Here is a 17,796-nt window from a genome sequence, read left to right as displayed (position 1 = left end):
GGTTTGTTTACTACGACGCCATATTGATTTGCACTGCAACCAGTTTTACAGCTAAGTCATGTAAACTTGTAGGTTGAATGATGTATTTTTCTCTTTTTAACAGACAAATGTGAGCAATCTAATGTTTTTCTATTTTCAAACTGAAAATATGATAAACAAGATCGATTGCTGATCGTTTACATGACATCTAGTCGAAATATAGATTATGCAGGAGTTTACATGGCCAAAGATTACATTGGTTTTTAATTTACGTTACGAATAATATTCAAATTTTCTTGCTGTGAATGAAGAAAATCAGAAGAAATTCCGGAGGAAATCTCGAGAGAAATCTTTGAAGGAATCTCAACCCAGGAAGAGTCCGTAAGTAGGTCGGCTCCAGAGGCACGTTTTTGGGAAATTTGTGAATGGAGGAATCTTAAAAGGAATCTCGGATTGAATTTCGGACGGAATCCCCAGATAAATAAACAAAGGAATCCCGTGATAAAACCCTCAAAGAAATCTGGCAAAAATCAATGAAAGAATGCCTAGATAAATCCCTTAAGGAGTATGTAGTGAAATTAATGAAGAAATGCGCAAAGAGAACTCGGGATGAATCAGCTATAATGAATCACTGGAGGGGAATCCCCAAAAAATCAGAATTGTGACTGAAAGAATCTCGAAGGAATCCCAGGAACAATTCCTGAAAGAATTCCTGGCAGTGGCGATTCCCTAACCTCAAATCTACCTGTTCCACAAGTATAAATATCGATTGTGTATGAACTATCAAGTTTCTAACCGGTGTACAATGACATAAAATGATGATTCTGTTTGTTTCCGCTCTGTTTTTGTTTATAAATTTGCCGGAATTACTGGTTTTTGGATCGTAGAGCAGGTAAAAAGTGAGGTTACGAAACGCTACTGTCCTGGAGGAATTCCGGAAGGAATTTATATAACAATTGTGGGATATTAATGAGTGAATTCTTGGTGAAATTCCGGAACAAATCAATCCTTCAGCAAAGCAAATCTGCAAAGTCTGATAGCAAATTGAAAACTAATTTTGATGTTGTGATATTTCAAATTTTGATAACTCAGATTGTTGTCGTTTTGGTCGTTTTAACGGTTAAAACATCAGAAATGAGAGCAGAAAAATGTTCCTGTGACAGCAAATTGAAAACAATTCCTGCTATCGATGATAGCAAATTGATAACTGCTTTTGTTATCAGCGCAAGTAAAATGAAAAATCGTTGAATGTAGAGTTTTTCGATCGATATCAAATCATAAATGCAATAACATAATTACACTAATGTTATATCCCTAGAATTACTTTACATAGTTTACTGAAATATTTAAAAACTAAATATTTACATTAATTCAAAATGACAGCAAACCGAAAACAAAATTTGTAATCAAATTAAATAAAGATAAAATTATATCAAAATGTGGTATCAATTTGTTACTGAATACAAATCAAGTTTTCGATTTCTGTAATTTTGTTGTTGGACTTTGCTCGGGTAGAAATCAATGCAGAAATCTCGGAAAGAACCCCTGTAGTAATCCTGCGAGAAATTTGAAAGAATTCTTTTTGTTCTTCGAGAGAAATCCTTAAAGGAATCTATGGACGAATCCCAGAATAAATCGCTAAAAGAATCCCGATATAAATCTCTAAAGCAGGGGTTTTCAGATCGTGCATTTGGTGCACCGCATAGACATGACAAGTGCACTGCTGCACTTTAAAAAGTCCACCTAGTTTTTCGCATTCATTGCCTGTTTAATGAAAAATCATCATTCGAATAAATGAGAACAAGTGATCCATGGAAAAACTATCTTAAGGCGCTGCAAGGGACCGAGAATAATATTGCCATATTTCACGCCGGCTAGGTTGTCTTAATTCATAAAGGAATTCAGCACCTCGGGTGTTCACGAAAAATTATGGAAGCAGTCTACCAAATATTATGTTTTTCCCCAAGAACTCGCCATGATGGATATTCACAGACATCCTACAAGGAATCTGCATTCTTCAATGTATCTTCAGTAACTTTGCTAAAAAGATATCAGAAGCTTTTTATGTTTCTCATGTTTTGCATAGCACTGGAGAAGAAATCTGTCACTGCTCTTTCAATCATTTCACCGATAATTCTAAAAATAACTTGTTTATTATTTTCAAAGGAATCTTCCTCCGAATTTACCAGATCGCCACGAAGGAATTTACATGAATCTTTCAACCATCTTGATAAAAAATGCCTCTAATTTCTCCAGAAATCCAGTATTGGTACTGGAATTCATCCTTGTCCTTCTGCTTTATAACTCCTGCATTATTTTTTCCATTAGCCTGCTCAGAATCTCCCACAGCATTTCGAAAGGTTTTGTCCAAAAAATTTCAAAGATATTTAGCAAGAAAATATTCCAAGTCGAACAATTGTATTTTTTTTTTCAATATACCTCAATAGATAAGATACATGTAATCTATAAGACAGTTTCATAATTAATGTGGGAAAAACTTTTCACCGCTGAGTGTATTTGCCTAAAAGTAGGCAAATATCCATGTGCCAAACCACATTCGAAATTTATGCAACTAATACCCGCCATTGCAGGGAAATTAGCGCATGGAAAGTATGTGCTGCAAATTGTATAAGGCGCAGATGTATAGTGTTTCCTGAAAAGTATGAGTCGCACTAATGGAAAGCATTTATTTATCCCCAATGCAAATATCCATGTCTTGGGCACATAGCTGGAATGAAGATTTTTTTCCCAGTGTAGTAGTTTTTTAACGAATTTGAAATTGCACTTTATATCAATAATGAACATGTGCACTGCAAAGCGATTTATTCCCAAAAGGTGCACCGCAAGCTAAACGGTCTGAAAATCCTTACTCTAAAAAAATCACAGAATGAATTCTTCAAAGAATTCCTAAAGGAATCTAAAAAAACATATCGAAAGGAACCCCTGAAGAAATCTCAGGAGAAATTCCCAAAGATAACTCAGGAAAAATCAATGAAGGGAGACCCAATAAAATCCAGGAAGACATTTGGGAGGAATCCGTGAGATAATCCAGTACGGTATTCCAACAGGAATCAATGAAGGAATCCCGGGAAAAACCCTAATAGAATTCTGGCAGAAACTAATTAAGGAATCCCTATATAAATCCCTTAGAAAAATAATGATGGAATCTTAACCCTCTAATACCCAATCCCGCCTTTAGACGTGGTATATTTTTGTTTCGTGGAAAATCATTTTTTAAATTTTTTGGCTGATATTTAGGACTGTTCTGTATATCTCAATATGGTTTTTGGAGTATTTTAAAGCGTATTTTCATTTTTTTTTAAATCATTGAAAAACTGATGGTTTAGTCACCTTTTAGAAGTCATTGTTTATTTTGTATTGAATCGCTACAATTAACATATTTTAAATTTTTCCCAAATGATTCTATCTTTGTTTAATAGTTTAAGGGAATCGAATACACTCTAAAATTATTTTCCTTAAAATTACACGGAAAATAATTTTTTTTGTGAAAAAAAATTTAAAATAATATTTTAACAATAATCATAAAATCTCAAAATGTTTTCGTCTCAAAAAATCCGTTCCCCAAATTGGCTTCCAGGAAAAATATAAAAATGTGGGGATGTTCTAAAATAAAAATTAGAAAAATCAAAAACTGAAATTCACGAAATCGAGAATTAAAAAAAATCATCTTCCAGAACATGTTTAAATCGATTTTAGATGACGAAAAATGATATTTAGAACAAAATCAAAAATTTGGGTATTAGAGGGTTAATGGATTTCCGGCGTGAATTCAGGAGAACATTCTACAGGATTCCCGATATAAATTCGAGATAAATGCATTTTTTTTTAATTTTAGCCTTTACTTAGATTTTTAGCCTTAGGCTAGTTCATCTTGGGACCAACGACTCTTTACCCTATGCATCTTACTTTATTTCCAGGGAGCCGTTTCGCACCTTTGCCAGATGGTGAACAAACAAATCTACCAGCTGATAGACTTTGCCCGCCGGTTGCCCCACTTTACCAACCTCCATCGGGACGACCAGGTCATGCTGCTGCGGTGTGGCTGGAACGAGATGCTCATCGCGGCCGTCGCTTGGCGGAGTATGGAGGTGAGATACCATATTTTGAGATGTTCATCATTTTCATAGAACAAGATTTTTCATCAATTGCAGTACATCGAAACGGAACGCTCCCCCGATGGTAGCCGGATATCGATTCGGCAGCCGCAACTGATGTGCTTAGGACCAAATTTTACCCTGCACCGGAACAGCGCCCAGCAGGCTGGGGTTGACACGCTGTTCGATCGCATTCTGTGTGAGCTCGGAATCAAAATGAAAAGACTGGATGTGACCCGAGCTGAGCTTGGGGTTCTCAAAGCGATCATACTGTTTAATCCCGGTAAGTATTTCACGTATGTTTTACCAGCTCCATTTGAAATTTAACGGATCGTTTTTCCCCGGGGGTACTCAGACATTCGAGGGCTTAAGTGCCAGAAGGAGATCGACGGGATGCGGGAGAAAATCTACGCCTGTTTGGACGAACATTGCAAACAACAGCATCCCTCCGAGGATGGTCGATTCGCACAGCTTTTGCTGCGGTTACCGGCCCTGCGATCGATCAGCCTCAAGTGTCTCGATCACCTGAACTTTATACGGTTGCTCAGTGATAAACATTTGGACAATTTTATCATCGAGATGCTCGATATGCCGATGTAAGGAAAGCATCCTAAACTATAAAACAAGCTAACTTGTGGTTCGAATCAAACTAAAAAAAATGAAAATGAAATCAAACACGTTCACTGCATTCTTCTCCTCATCACATTATCGATTATGTTTATTTACTACATATTTCTGTAGACTTTTACTTTCTGCGGCTGTAGAAAGCTTGAATTTTAGGAATTTTCTCATTTCCTAAAAACCTTATTCTATGAAGTTTTAAGCAAGTTGTAGGACTCAGTAACTTATTAAATGATAAATTTATTTTAATATATATAAAGTATGAGTTTAAAGTAATGAAAATGGTGCAAATAGATTTTATGAAAAATCGATCTAAGATTACAAAAAAGAAACACTGTTGATACAAAAAAAGATGATGAAATAAACACGTTTAACTTTATTCGCAGATAGATAAACATAGAACATCTAATGGGCTGGGTCGGTAGTATTCCTTTGAAAGAAAGCCATACAAAATAATAGTTTATAACTTGGTATACCGACATTACAATGATCGTCCTTAGCATGCGTTGCTTGAACACTATATTTAAATCATTTCTTTGCACATTGCAATTAGAATAATAACATATACATACACAGTCAACAATAGTAATCCGCAATATTCTGTTTGCGGCTGCCGCTCTTAATGCTCGGTCACGCCCAATAGCTCCACCTGGTCCGCCCATCATGCTCTCTGCGCTTCACGCCTTCTTGTTCCAACCTAATCTTTAGCGAACACCAACTTTACAGATTTGTTGTCCGATATTCTTGCATCATGTCTTGCCCATCGTATCATTCCGGCTTTGGCGACCTACTAGTTGTTGGGTTCAAAGTAGAGTATAGGTATTACACACCCTCGGAAGTCTGCTGAGGACGATTTACTCGAGCACCTTCCCCGCCTTGTCGATCAAGCATATTGGTTTATATGCCGACGAGTGTCCGGGTTGTTTATCTAACTTCGGAAATAGTACCGGGCTCTGTCGCTTCCATTCTCTGTGTAAATTCCCTCGTCCAGACATTTCTGCATAGCAAACCTGAACATCCATGTGCTGCCTATGCCCGCATATCAGTCCCATATTTGCTGGATTTCCTATCCATATGGGACAGTTATGCGATCATAGGCAGTGTGCCTCTGCAGTGGAACAATTTCACATGGTTTCTTCAAAAATGTTAGAACCAGTTCTGTTATTGGTCGTGACTATCCCATGACGATGAACAAGTAGGCGTTTTCATCGTCACAAAATGAAACGAGCTCTTCGTCATGTCATTTCGCAATAATCAAGCGTCATGACGAAAACTTCCATATTGTTTTGAAATTAAAATTTTCCCGTGGTCAAAGCAAATTTAGGCTAGTCGTTGTATTTAATAGATAGAGAATGTATGTATTCATGATTTAAAGGATTCAAACAATAACAAAATCCATCGATGTGCTAGTAATTGCTTTGATTACAACCATGTCACGCTCCGTCATTACCGAAAAATGAGCGAATATTGTTAGACTCTCTTGGTCATCATCTCCTGATTCGATGACATTGAGAGAGGCACTTCTGTAAAATTCACGTGACGACTCGTGTTGACGCTGACGCTTTCCAAGCCTGGTTAGAACTACCTGAGCGGTTTCGTATATGTACAAGGAATTCCTGGTATTTCCAACAATCAACAAGCATTCTTAAACTCTTCCAAAATCTCAAAATAAGGAATTTCTAGTATTTCTAAGAGACAGGAATTTCACATAGATTCTTCAAAAATCTTCGAACTAGCTTAGCGGACTCAGATGTCGGCAAGGAATTTCTAAAAGTCGTGAATTTTGATAGAATCTTCGGAAATCCTCGATCTACCTCAGCGGACACAGATAAAGAATTCTTAGTACATATTTCTAAAAGTCCAAACTTCTCGAACAACCTGAGCGGTTCCAGATATAAACAAGGAATTCCTTGTATTTTCAAGAATAAATAATTATTTCTAGATTCGCCAAAAATCCATAAACAAAACTTTGGCGGTCCATAAGTGGACTAAGGGCCGATTTCTTCACCCTGGCTTAGGCGTTAAGCCAGGTTTAACTATATGGGTAAGCCTGGCTTACGAGTTAAGCCGAGGTGAAGAAATCGGCCCTAAGGGCTGATTTCTTCACCTCGGCTTAACCGGTAAGTCAGGCCTACCCATATAGTTGAACCTGGTTTAACACTTAAGCCAGGGTGAAAAAATTGGCCCTAAGAATTCCTAATATGTAATAGTCTTGAAATTTACCGAAGACTACTTTATCAAGAAGACATGTAACTCTGATATTTTCCCATACTAACGGCAAGCGTCACCGACGGCACCGCCGCCTGGTGATCTAAGGTGGTACCTTTGTGTAAAATTGTAAGAGTGTATTGGTGCGACTATGAAAAATTACACATACTATCATGAATATAGGGGTCCCAGAAAGTATAGGCACAACTTTGTATAGTGAAAACACAATCATTTTTTTAACAAACAACAATTTTTATATTTTTGTATTTTTATTCAAGGTATTTTAATTGATACCTGTAAAGAGTTCACACATTAAAAAGGGTTTTTGTATGCAGAATATTAAAAATAAAAAAAAAACATCTTTCAAAACTTCTGCACAAACTACTTTTTTACGGTTTTGCCAAATATCCAAATTAGAAACATTTTTTTCGAATTTTTTTACATGATATATTCGAAAACATGTTTCCTCAGATGGTTGACTGAATTTTTTTTACAAAAATATGTTTTGCCTGTACGTACGGGTATTTCAGAATTTTGAGAAAACTGGAAAATTCGCCTTTTCTATTTCTGGACATGCCCACAGACATTCGAGTTTTTAAACATGTTTTAACGAGAATAAAAATAATTCAATCTACACTTTATACAGCTGGAGCATTTATTTTACTTATAGGGTAGAAGCTTCAGTTTTGGCCAGTCCGGAGTTTTGGCCATAGTGCGGTATTGAGCCTGTTGCGATCTAAATCGGCGTAAAGTTAATTTTTACTAGTAGATCCTAATACAATATGATGATTACAGCTGTGAAAACCACACATTTTGATTAAAAACTAGAAGAAAAAAATATATTTCCTTAAAAAATCTGCTCCCATATATCTATTTTGGCCAGGGTGCTTCTAATTTGGCCACTCCCATAAGAAATACACGTGATTGGCCAAAATAGAAACCAAACATAAGAATAAACTGCGGCAGAGCTTCTATTTTGGCCAGTGCCACTTTTAATACAAAAATCAAGTATTGGCTTGATTTCTGCATTTTTCCTTCAAAATATAGATTGAAACCTTTCATTTGACGCATTGGTTGTTTTCATAGGATTATTGGTTATTTTTCTAAAAATGATTTCCCTTAGACTGGCCAAAACCGGTGCCCGCACCCTAGTGAAATTAAAATGTAATTTTCTGCATGTTGTGTATATATTCAGAAGCTTGTTTTCATCGACTAGAAAAACGGGGTTTTAAAAATATCGATTTTAGTATTTAAAATTAATTTTCCGGTTCAAAAGCATATGTTTTCAATTCGAACTAATGGTTGTATAAAAGATACGCATATGGAATTACACGGAAATATTTTTTGAAATTTTTACCGAGTTTAATTTCATGCGTAGGAAACAATTTGTTAAGAGATGTTATTGAAAAATATAGCAATTTGTGCAGAAGCTTCAAAAGGCCTTTTAGGGAATGTTCTACCGCTTTCAACTTACCTTACCTTACCGGTCAGGCTAAGGCCGGGCTGGCCTCTGCTGTACATAGTAGCCGCCTCCACTCCACTCGGTCCATGGCTGTTTGTCTCCAGTTCCGCACTCTGCGTAGGGTCCGCAGATCGTCCTCCACTTGGTCGACCCACCTAGCTCGCTGCGCTTCACGTCTTCTTGTACCGGTCGGATGACTCTCGAGAACCATTTTAGTCGGGTTGCTATCCGACATCCTGATGACGTGACCCGCCCACCGTAGCCTACCGATTTTCGCGGTATGGACGATGGTTGGTTCTCTCAGCAGCTGATGCAGCTCGTGGTTCATTCGCCTTCTCCAAGTCCCGTCTTCCATCTACACTCCGCCGTAGATGGTACGCAACACCTTCCGTTCGAAAAATCCAAGGGCGCGTTGGTCCTCTGCACGTAGGGTTCATGTTTCGTGCCCATAGAGGACGACCGGTCTAATCAGCGTTTTGTAGATGGTTAACTTCGTGTTACGGCGAACTTTATTCGATCGTAGAGTTCTGCGGAGTCCAAAGTAAGAACGATTTCCTGCCACAATGCGCCTCTGAATTTAACACCGCTAGCCATCATGGTTTCCCATTGCGGAAATCATCATGGTTACAGGTCGCAAGCCCTGGCAAAGTGTGGAACGTTTTGATGGCTGTGATCCCTGACCATCATGTAATCAAAATCCCAGGGATACTCAAGTGACCATACTGCTGGGTTGTGGGGGTTGCGTATGTGAGGTGCATATATTGACAAGCATTGCTATGGATCGTTAGGGCTGAGTAGGAGCGGGGAATGGATCTACGATTGCTGAATTGCGATTATACCTACTGGCATAGTCGTGGTTTAACAGTGGTGGCGCCGCTTATCGCTTGTGTTCGGCCTAGGTGGTTTGTTTAGGCGGTGCGGGTAGGTCTGTATGTACTTCGTACGTGCAGTGCGTACGGCTTCAGCATTGTGGTTACTTGGGTAGTGTAGGATAATTGGGTTTGGGACTGAGGAGGTCGTCATTGATTCTGCCGACACCATTGAGTGCTCATTGTTGGCGGTTGTGTTGGTGACGATTTCTTCAGCTTTATAATCTCATTTATACCACGCACAAACTTTGGGAAGAAGGACTGCTTTGTAATGCAAGAGAGGGATTTAAACTCTGCGTTACGGGTTGGGTGAGGTCATGCAGATAGAAGCAACCCAGGTGACCGTGCGGCTCGGGTCGTGATGGATGCAAGAGCGCAGTGTGTGTGGGGTGCGCTATCCTTTGGGTGCAGTTGAGTTCGGGTTGGAGTGGAAAGAGACTCTTCTCTACCCTAGATCGGTTTCAGTTGTACGGGCGGGATAGTGTTTGTCTTATTTGTGACGTGTTGTGCGTGATTTGCGGCCCGAGCTGCGTGGTTACTTGGGAAGTATTGTGCTCTGCAATCTAGATTTTGGTTTTAAGGTGAAGCTATGACTGGGCTGTGCCTCGGATTTGTCGCAGGTCGAGAGAGCTGGTGGCGGTTTGTGCTGGAGGGTTTGCTCGATTGGTCATTCACTGGTGGTGGCCAGTCGATCGACTGTTCACGCAGCCTGTCATTTGGTTCTTGGGGTTTGTGCTCTCGAGGTTCGGGGCGTTGCTTCATTGTATCTTCACTTTAATACTAATATTCCTTGTTTGATTAACTGACTATTATTCCAGGCGCTTAACTCATTCTATTTCATAGATTGCCAGATTTGAGGGTAATGGTTCAATAGGGTGTTAGCAATCAGAGTGGATTAGAACGAGTTGGCGCCTACAATACACCAACACTAACACACATACACCAATACTTACACGCACACATGCACCTACAACTAGCTGTAAAAGACCAGTGGGCGGGACAATGGTGCCTACCCAACAGTTGTAGGTGGGGTGTTTGGCTTAGCTACATAACTTGGTCCGGCAAGCCCATAAACATCAATTGGTAGACGTATTGCCTAGTGAAAAGACAACGCAGATGGGCGAAAGCCAGGGGATGCGTTGATAATAGCAGAATAGCAGACAATGCGCCTCTGAATTTCTCTGCTGGTGTCGTTGTCGGCGGTCACCAGTGAGCCCAAGTACACGAATTCTTCAACCGCCTCGATTTCATCACCGTCGATATAAATTCGGGGTGGCGGGCGCGGTGATTCCTCCCTGGAGCCCTTTGCCATCATGTACTTTGTCTTCGACACATTAATGACTAATCCAATTCGCCTGGTTTCACTCTTTAGTCGGATGTACGTTTCCGCCATCGTCTCAAATTTACGAGCAATAATATCAATATCATCGGCGAAACCAAGCAGCTGAACGGACTTCGTGAAAATCGTCCCACTCGTGTTTATCCCCGCTCTTCTTATTACACCCTCCAAAGCAATGTTGAACAGCAAGCACGAAAGACCATCACCTTGCCGTAACCCTCTGCGAGATTCTAAGGGACTCGAGAGTGTCCCTGATACTCGAACTACGCACATCACTCGATCCATCGTCGCCTTGATCAACCGTATCAGTTTATCCGGGAATCCGTATTCGTGCATAATCTGCCATAGCTGTTCTCGACCGATTGTATCATACGCCGATTTGAAATCGATGAACAAGTGATGTGTGGGCACGTTGTATTCGCGGCATTTCTGCAACACCTGGCGGATGGCGAACATCTGATCCGTTGTAGCGCGTTCACCTATGAATCCAGCCTGATATTGCCCCTCGAACTCTCTTGCAACCGGTGATAGACGGCGGCATAAAATTTGGGAGAGTATCTTGTAGGCAGCGCTCAGTAGTGTGATCGCGCGGTAGTTCCCGCAATCCAACTTGTCGCCCTTTTTGTAGATGGGACACACGATACCTTCCATCCATTCCTCCGGTAATACTTCCTCCTCCCAAATCTTGGTAATGACCCAGTGTAGTGCTCTCACCAGTGCTTCTCCACCGTATTTTAGAAGCTCGCTTGGTAGTTGATCTGCTCCAGCGGCTTTGTTGTTTTTCAACCGGCCAACCTCCTCCTCAATCTCTTGAAGGTCGGGGGCCGGAAGTCTTTCGTCCTAGCATAGCATAGCATAGCATAGCATGAATACTTGCACAAATCTTGGATGGAGTTGCAAAGTTGAATATTTCCATTGACATTGCTGATGTCGCTACTATCTACAATGTCATAGATTCACTCAGCTCCACACACCTGGCCAAGTCCTTGCAAGCATTTATAAATCCCTTCATCAACTTAGAAAGAGCCCAGAACTGAAGCATCTTCCAATAGATGAAAGGATGTTGAAAATAGCGAATTTTCAACTTATATGCAGTTATAAAGTAAATATACTGCCCATATTCGCATAGTCGATGTAAGCGCCAGTGTGCTTTTCAACATACTTTTGGAATTTTAACAATGAATAAATATAAAGTTCAAGATTTTTTCCACGTTGACATCTCAATAAGGGTTAGATCTTGTGATCTTTTAAATAAAAGTTGTCACAAATATGCACACGCGTTAGATATTAGCTTTTGTACGGTGGCATTGCCAATCAATGGTGGTTACATCGACTATGCGAATATGGGCAGTATACCGAAGTAGAATTATTTATAAATGAATAATATTTGAAAGATCTCACCAATTGTTGTGGGGTTTTTGTGGTTCATTGCCGATCATCTAATTCCGGGGGCCGGAAGTCTTTCGTCCTGTGCACATACTCCTAGATCGGTTACCACGCCACCTTCGGTACTTGCAACGTCGCCATTGAGGTGCTCATCGTAATGCTGCCGCCACCTCTCGACCACCTCACGCTCGCTCGTGAGAATATTCCCGTGATTATCTCGGCACATGTCGGCTTGTGGCACAAAGCCTCTGCGCGAGCGGTTCAGCTTCTCGTAGAACTTTCGTGTGTCCTTAGCGCGGTACAGCTCTTCCATCGCTTCGCGATCTCGTTCTTCCTGCTGGCGCTTCTTCATCCGGAAGACTGAGTTCTGCCTGTTCCGCGCCTGTTTGTAACGTGCCTCATTCGCTCTCGTACGGTGTTGCAGCATTCTCGCCCATGCTGCATACTTCTCGTTTTTCAAATGTTCACATTCGCCGTCGTACCAGTCGTTTCTGTGATTCGGAGTCGCGAAGCCTAGTGCTGTAGCCGAGGTACTACCTATGGCGGATCGGATGTCCCTCCAGCCATCTTCAAGTGTAGCTGCGCCAAGCTGCTCTTCCGTTGGTAGGGCCATTGCTAACTGCTGCGCGTAGTCTTGAGCCACTTCTACGTTACGAAGTTGCTCGATGTTGAGCCGCGGCGTTCGACTTCGACGCGTGGTGATAACTGTCGAAAGTTTTGAGCGCATGCATACAGCGACTAATTAGTGATCCGAATCTATATTCGCACTGTGGTATGTGCGGACCTTGGTTATATCTGAGAAGAATTTACCGTCGATTAGAACGTGGTCGATCTGGTTTTCTGTTTGATGGTCGGGTGATCTCCAGGTGGCTTTGTGGATATCTTTGCGGGGGAAGAAGGTGCTTCGGACTACCATACCACGGGAGGCTGCAAAGTTTACGCATCGCTGGCCGTTATCATTCAATACGGCGTGCAGGCTGTTTCGCCCGATTACCGGTCTGTACATTTCTTCCCTTCCTACCTGCGCGTTCATGTCGCCGACAACGATTTTCACGTCACGCGGCGAGCAACCATCGTATGTTTGCTCTAACTGCGCGTAGAACGCTTCTTTCTCGTCATCAGGTCTCCTTTCGTGTGGGCAGTGGACGTTGATGATGCTGTAGTTGAAGAAACGGCCCTTAACTCTTAACATGCACATCCTTGCGTTGATCGGCTGCCACCCGATCACACGTTGTCGCATCTTGCCCAACACTATAAATCCTGTTCCCAGTTCATTGGTGTTGCCACAGCTTTGGTAGAAAGTAGTCGCTCGATGCCCGCTTTTCCACACTTTCTGTCCAGTCCAACAAAGTTCCTGCAACGCCACGATGTCGAAGTTGCGGGGATGTAGTTCGTCGTAGATTATCCTGTCACATCCTGCGAAACCTAGTGACTTGCAATTCCATGTTCCAAGTTTCCAATCGTAGTCCTTATTTCGTCGCGTGGGTCTTTGCCGATTGTATCGAGTCGTATTTTCTCCTATGTTATTCGCAATGGGGATTTTTACGGGTGGCTTATTGGGCCTACGTCAACACTCCTGTCTCGCCGGAGGGCCATCGTGCCAGTTCTGTTTAACGTCCCAACCAACACTGGGACGACCACGCTGATGGGGCTACCACCTTGGATCTAGCTGGGCGTGGTGCAGCGTTTCTTACTCAGCCGCTGGATGCTAGAACAGACGCTGTTTGAGCCGCACCTCCTTGGTGAACAAACGCTCGAATCGTACCTCCTCAATCTAGCTGACGTCAGAAGGACCACAGTGCTCAGGCTGCACTACCAGCTAAGCACACAACTCTTAGCTGGCGGTCTTTGTCATCGCTTGACCCGTGGAAGCATGAGGTAGGAACTTGTGAGGACCAGAGCTATGTTGGACGCTCTCCTTTTCGACTCACCGTTTTGCAGCCCATCCCCTCTCAACGGTACCAATAATTAATTGTAGGGGAACTGGGGGTAAGACGCCCACGTTAAGGAAGAGTCCAATTTCAATCACGAAACACTTTATAATACACATTTTTTTGGCACTAACATGAAGCACCAACATGTTTCCTTCGAAATGGAAGAAACCATAAACCAGTTTTATGTTTTACTACTGAAAAATTCAAATTTGAAAAAAAAAGTTTGATTTTCAGAATTTTAGTTTTAATGCGGGGTAAAACGCGCCACTAGCCACAGCTAACGCCAAGATGCCAAATTGTGTACATATATTGCGACATTTGCACCCATTTAGACTCGGCCGAAATTCATTATCATCACAGTCGAATTTCGCACACGACTTCGCAGTGGCTGGCATACACAAGTTCGGTTGAGTTCATCACAGGGGTGTCGAATGTACAACAGGTAAACAAAATATGTTTGATTAGTGTGAAATGTGGCTGAAAAAAAATGATCCAATGGATTCTCAAATTATCACAGTAGCCTAAACATTAATGAGAAACCCAATAGCGCACTGCATGAAATTCTTCCCTTCTCTTTCACTCTTACAGAAATTTTGTAAACAACAAGGCCACGAAACTTCAAAATCCCATATAAAATCAAAACAATGCAGTGCCCTATACTTGCGTGCCTGGTTTATTGTCAACTGTTATTGTTCGTGAATGGTATACAGTCATTACATAATTATGGATCACCTGTAATTATGGGTCAATTCCATGTAAACGTCATAGTGAGCTGTTTTATCAATAATTACTACAAAATGACGCATGGCTGTGTGATTAGTGAACTTATTTTTAGTAAAAATGTGCTGTTGCTTGGTTCCAACTTGTGTTCTACATAATTTGTGCCAGAATCTGGATCTAAATGGCTATTTTAATGTAAATAACTAGGGGTGGGCATTTTACCCCACATATGCCTCAGAAGTTTGGGCCCTTGTAAAAAGTTGTAAGGGTCAAATTTGATACATTTTCCGCTTGGTACACAAATAATGGGAGTATGCAAAACAGTTTGTGTGGATAGCGAGAAAAAAAATCTTTTAAATGATGTAAAATAGTGCAAACATTTGACAGGCTAAAATTACATCAAAAGTAACCAAAATATTTTTTCGAAGTTTTTGTACAATTTTTTTAGTAAAAATATGTAAACTCAAGTGTAAAGAAGCATTTTTATTCTTATTTTAGCGATTGCAATTGAAAAAAAGTACTGAAAATAACGTGGTTTGCCTAAAACAAGGGTGGCGCAACTTGCCCCCTATGGGCGTTATGGCCGCAGTTCCCCTACTATAGGAATCTTCACTAAGCACAGTATTGCTGCAGCCGTAACCACTTATCTTAACTTAGACTGACTGCATTGCATATGTCAAACGGTTGCCCCTCCGTGATTGCTCTGAACTGGTAATGCATTGGCACTGAGATCCAACTGAATAAGGGCCTGGGACACTCCATTTAGTCTCAAAGTGTAATTTAAGCAGCTTATACATTTTAAATCAATACCGACGTCGGCCAAGTACTTACAGCCAGTTGGAAATGGGAAAAAAAATGTCAGATTGTGATGGTTGTTGCTACTAGAGATCAAGAGCACTCTGCGTCTGAACAACCAGCACGGTTGGGGTATTTGTTAGTAGGGGAGGATGCTTGATCTGAAAATCTTCTTTGGCCGATCCATGAATATATTGAGGTGATAGATTGTATGCTGATTATTCTGAAGGAGAAACGGCACAGTTCACTTGGTTGCATAACTTGTAGACGTTATCTGATAGATTGACACTGTGCTGTGAAAGTTGGAACGAAGCCTTTTTGGATAAACGTACGACTCGTGTTGAAACTCGTTGCATAAGTAACTATGTTATATCCCCGATTCCAAAATCTATCTCAATTTGAAACTCAGTGTCATTTTCGAAGCAGGCTAGCAACACTGCAATTAATTGAGTTACCGAAACAATACAAACATTGTCCTCAGCATCATCAGTCAGTCGAGCATTTTCGAGCTTTCTGCATCCTTATTCGACGATGGATGTAAATGAAAGCATACACCGAGAAAGTCAAAACAGACATTCGTAGAATTAGATTTTTGTGAATTGCTTCCGGAACTGGAGGAAATTAATTCGAATTGCTATTTTGGAAGGCTTCCCTGCTGATTCTGCTGGAGCTTACAGTTACCGCTAAAGGAAAGTGTTTCTGAAAGGACGAAGTTCGACGGTGTAGAACGTCCTGAGTGGTGTAGAGTGAGTTATGCGACTGAGAGAGAGAATCGCGTTGCCCATGTGACACTATCAGTCGTCGTCAAACACACGTGTCTGGATTTTCCAGCAGCTGATATTGTGTGGGTGAGGAAAATCTCCCGCGCTCGCGTACATACTCTCTCGTTGTTGTGAGTACTATGCAAGGAGAATACATTTTACTAAGGTGGCGCAGATAAACATTGCAAACCACTGGTTGTCTCTTCCACTCTTCTGGTGTTCTTATGCAACTAAAATAGTGACGTCACTATTTCAGTTCCATAAGAACACCAGACGAATGGAAGAGACAACCAGTGGTTTGCAATGTTTATCTGCGCCACCTTAGTAAAATGTATTCTCCTTGAGTACTATGCTCCTTGTGGAAAACTGTCAGCCACTCAGCAGGATATCCGAACACAGTGTACAGTGGTTTTAAATGGGAAAACCGTGATACTCAATGAAGATTTAAATTCATAGTCTCTAATGCTATCTTTAGCGAACTACCTGATTATTGTTACAACAAATATTGGTATAATGTAAACATGTAAACATACAAACAGTGAGATAAAAATGCATTGTTATATAATTTTAATAATCTACAACTCTGCAGAAGACGCCATGCTGCATTTTCTCAAATTCAACCGTTACTAACATTCCCAGCCACTGTGCAGTGGGGGGGTTGTGAAAATGAGAGTGCCCTATGTTGTTGTTTGGCCCGATTTGTCCACCAGCAGTCAGCAGTGGTGAGCATATTAATCGGAGAACATAGGATTGCAAGTTTTAGTTCGGAAAATTTTTAGCTCTGATTTTTTTGTTCGGTTCCTGTAGTTAATTGAAATTTCACTAACGAAAAACGGAAATTTATCGTCTTCCGGGGAAAATGTCCGGCCGGGCAAACGTTCATTTCCCGTGCGAATAGTGCCAATATTGATCGTGTTCAAAGTGTGAAAAATCTCCCAAGCGGAGCCTAGTGAAGTGGATTTTTCCCTGGCGCACAGACGGAATAGACAAGGACGTCAGAAGCGGTGGAGATGGTGCAGGAACGTGGGAGAAAAAGGATTTATAATAATAGTGAATGAACTGAGGCTGAGGAACATCGCGTATCAATCGATTCATTGTTTTGCTGATTAGTTCAGGATCCATGTTGTGTTCTATCCTGTGGATGATTATGTAAGACCAAAGTCAACTTAGTAATGTAAGTACAAAGTGGCCCTCCCCCTCACACAAAATCGTCGCCAACCGAAAGCAGTCAATGACTTTCCCTTCCAATCAGCAATCATCGGATGTTAGTGCCTACCAAACGAGAGCATTGGTAGGACTTCTTTGTTTGGCTTTTCTACCTCCCCGCGTCCTCCTTCAGCATGCGTTGTCTGGCTTTTCGCGAGAATTCATGTCCTTCGCAACAACAACAGAAATATGTACACGACGACGACGATGGCGGTGAACAGGATGCACAATGAACAATGCGATGCTGCTGCCGCCGCCAGCACGCAGGCTGTTGCTGGTTGCTAATGTTGACGATGATGATGATGATGCTAAAAATCGATTTTTATGCTTTTGGCTCCCACTTCGTTGTTTCGACTTGAGTGCAGCAGGTCACATTCCATTATTTTCATCCTCCCCCGCGT

At 41.2% G+C, this 17,796-nt stretch overlaps 1 protein-coding gene across 2 annotated transcripts in view; it reads left to right on the top strand.

The window, feature by feature from the left end:
- The window catches only part of LOC115256313 (protein ultraspiracle), a 474,548-nt gene extending 469,424 nt beyond the window's left edge, over positions 1-5,124 (top strand). For both annotated transcript variants that reach the window (XM_062856938.1, XM_062856937.1), the window contains exons 5-7: positions 3,918-4,088; positions 4,152-4,377; positions 4,450-5,124. In XM_062856938.1, the coding sequence (XP_062712922.1) occupies positions 3,918-4,088; positions 4,152-4,377; positions 4,450-4,694 (642 nt within the window). In that variant the 3' untranslated portion in view covers positions 4,695-5,124. The remainder of the gene's footprint in view (positions 1-3,917; positions 4,089-4,151; positions 4,378-4,449) is intronic.
- The last annotated feature ends 12,672 nt before the right edge of the window (positions 5,125-17,796 follow it).

Source organism: Aedes albopictus, chromosome 3, assembly GCF_035046485.1.
Source record: "Aedes albopictus strain Foshan chromosome 3, AalbF5, whole genome shotgun sequence".
NCBI classification, from domain to species: Eukaryota; Metazoa; Arthropoda; class Insecta; order Diptera; family Culicidae; genus Aedes; species Aedes albopictus.
Note: the sequence above shows the minus strand (reverse complement) of the source record. Positions and strands in the feature narration are given on the sequence as shown.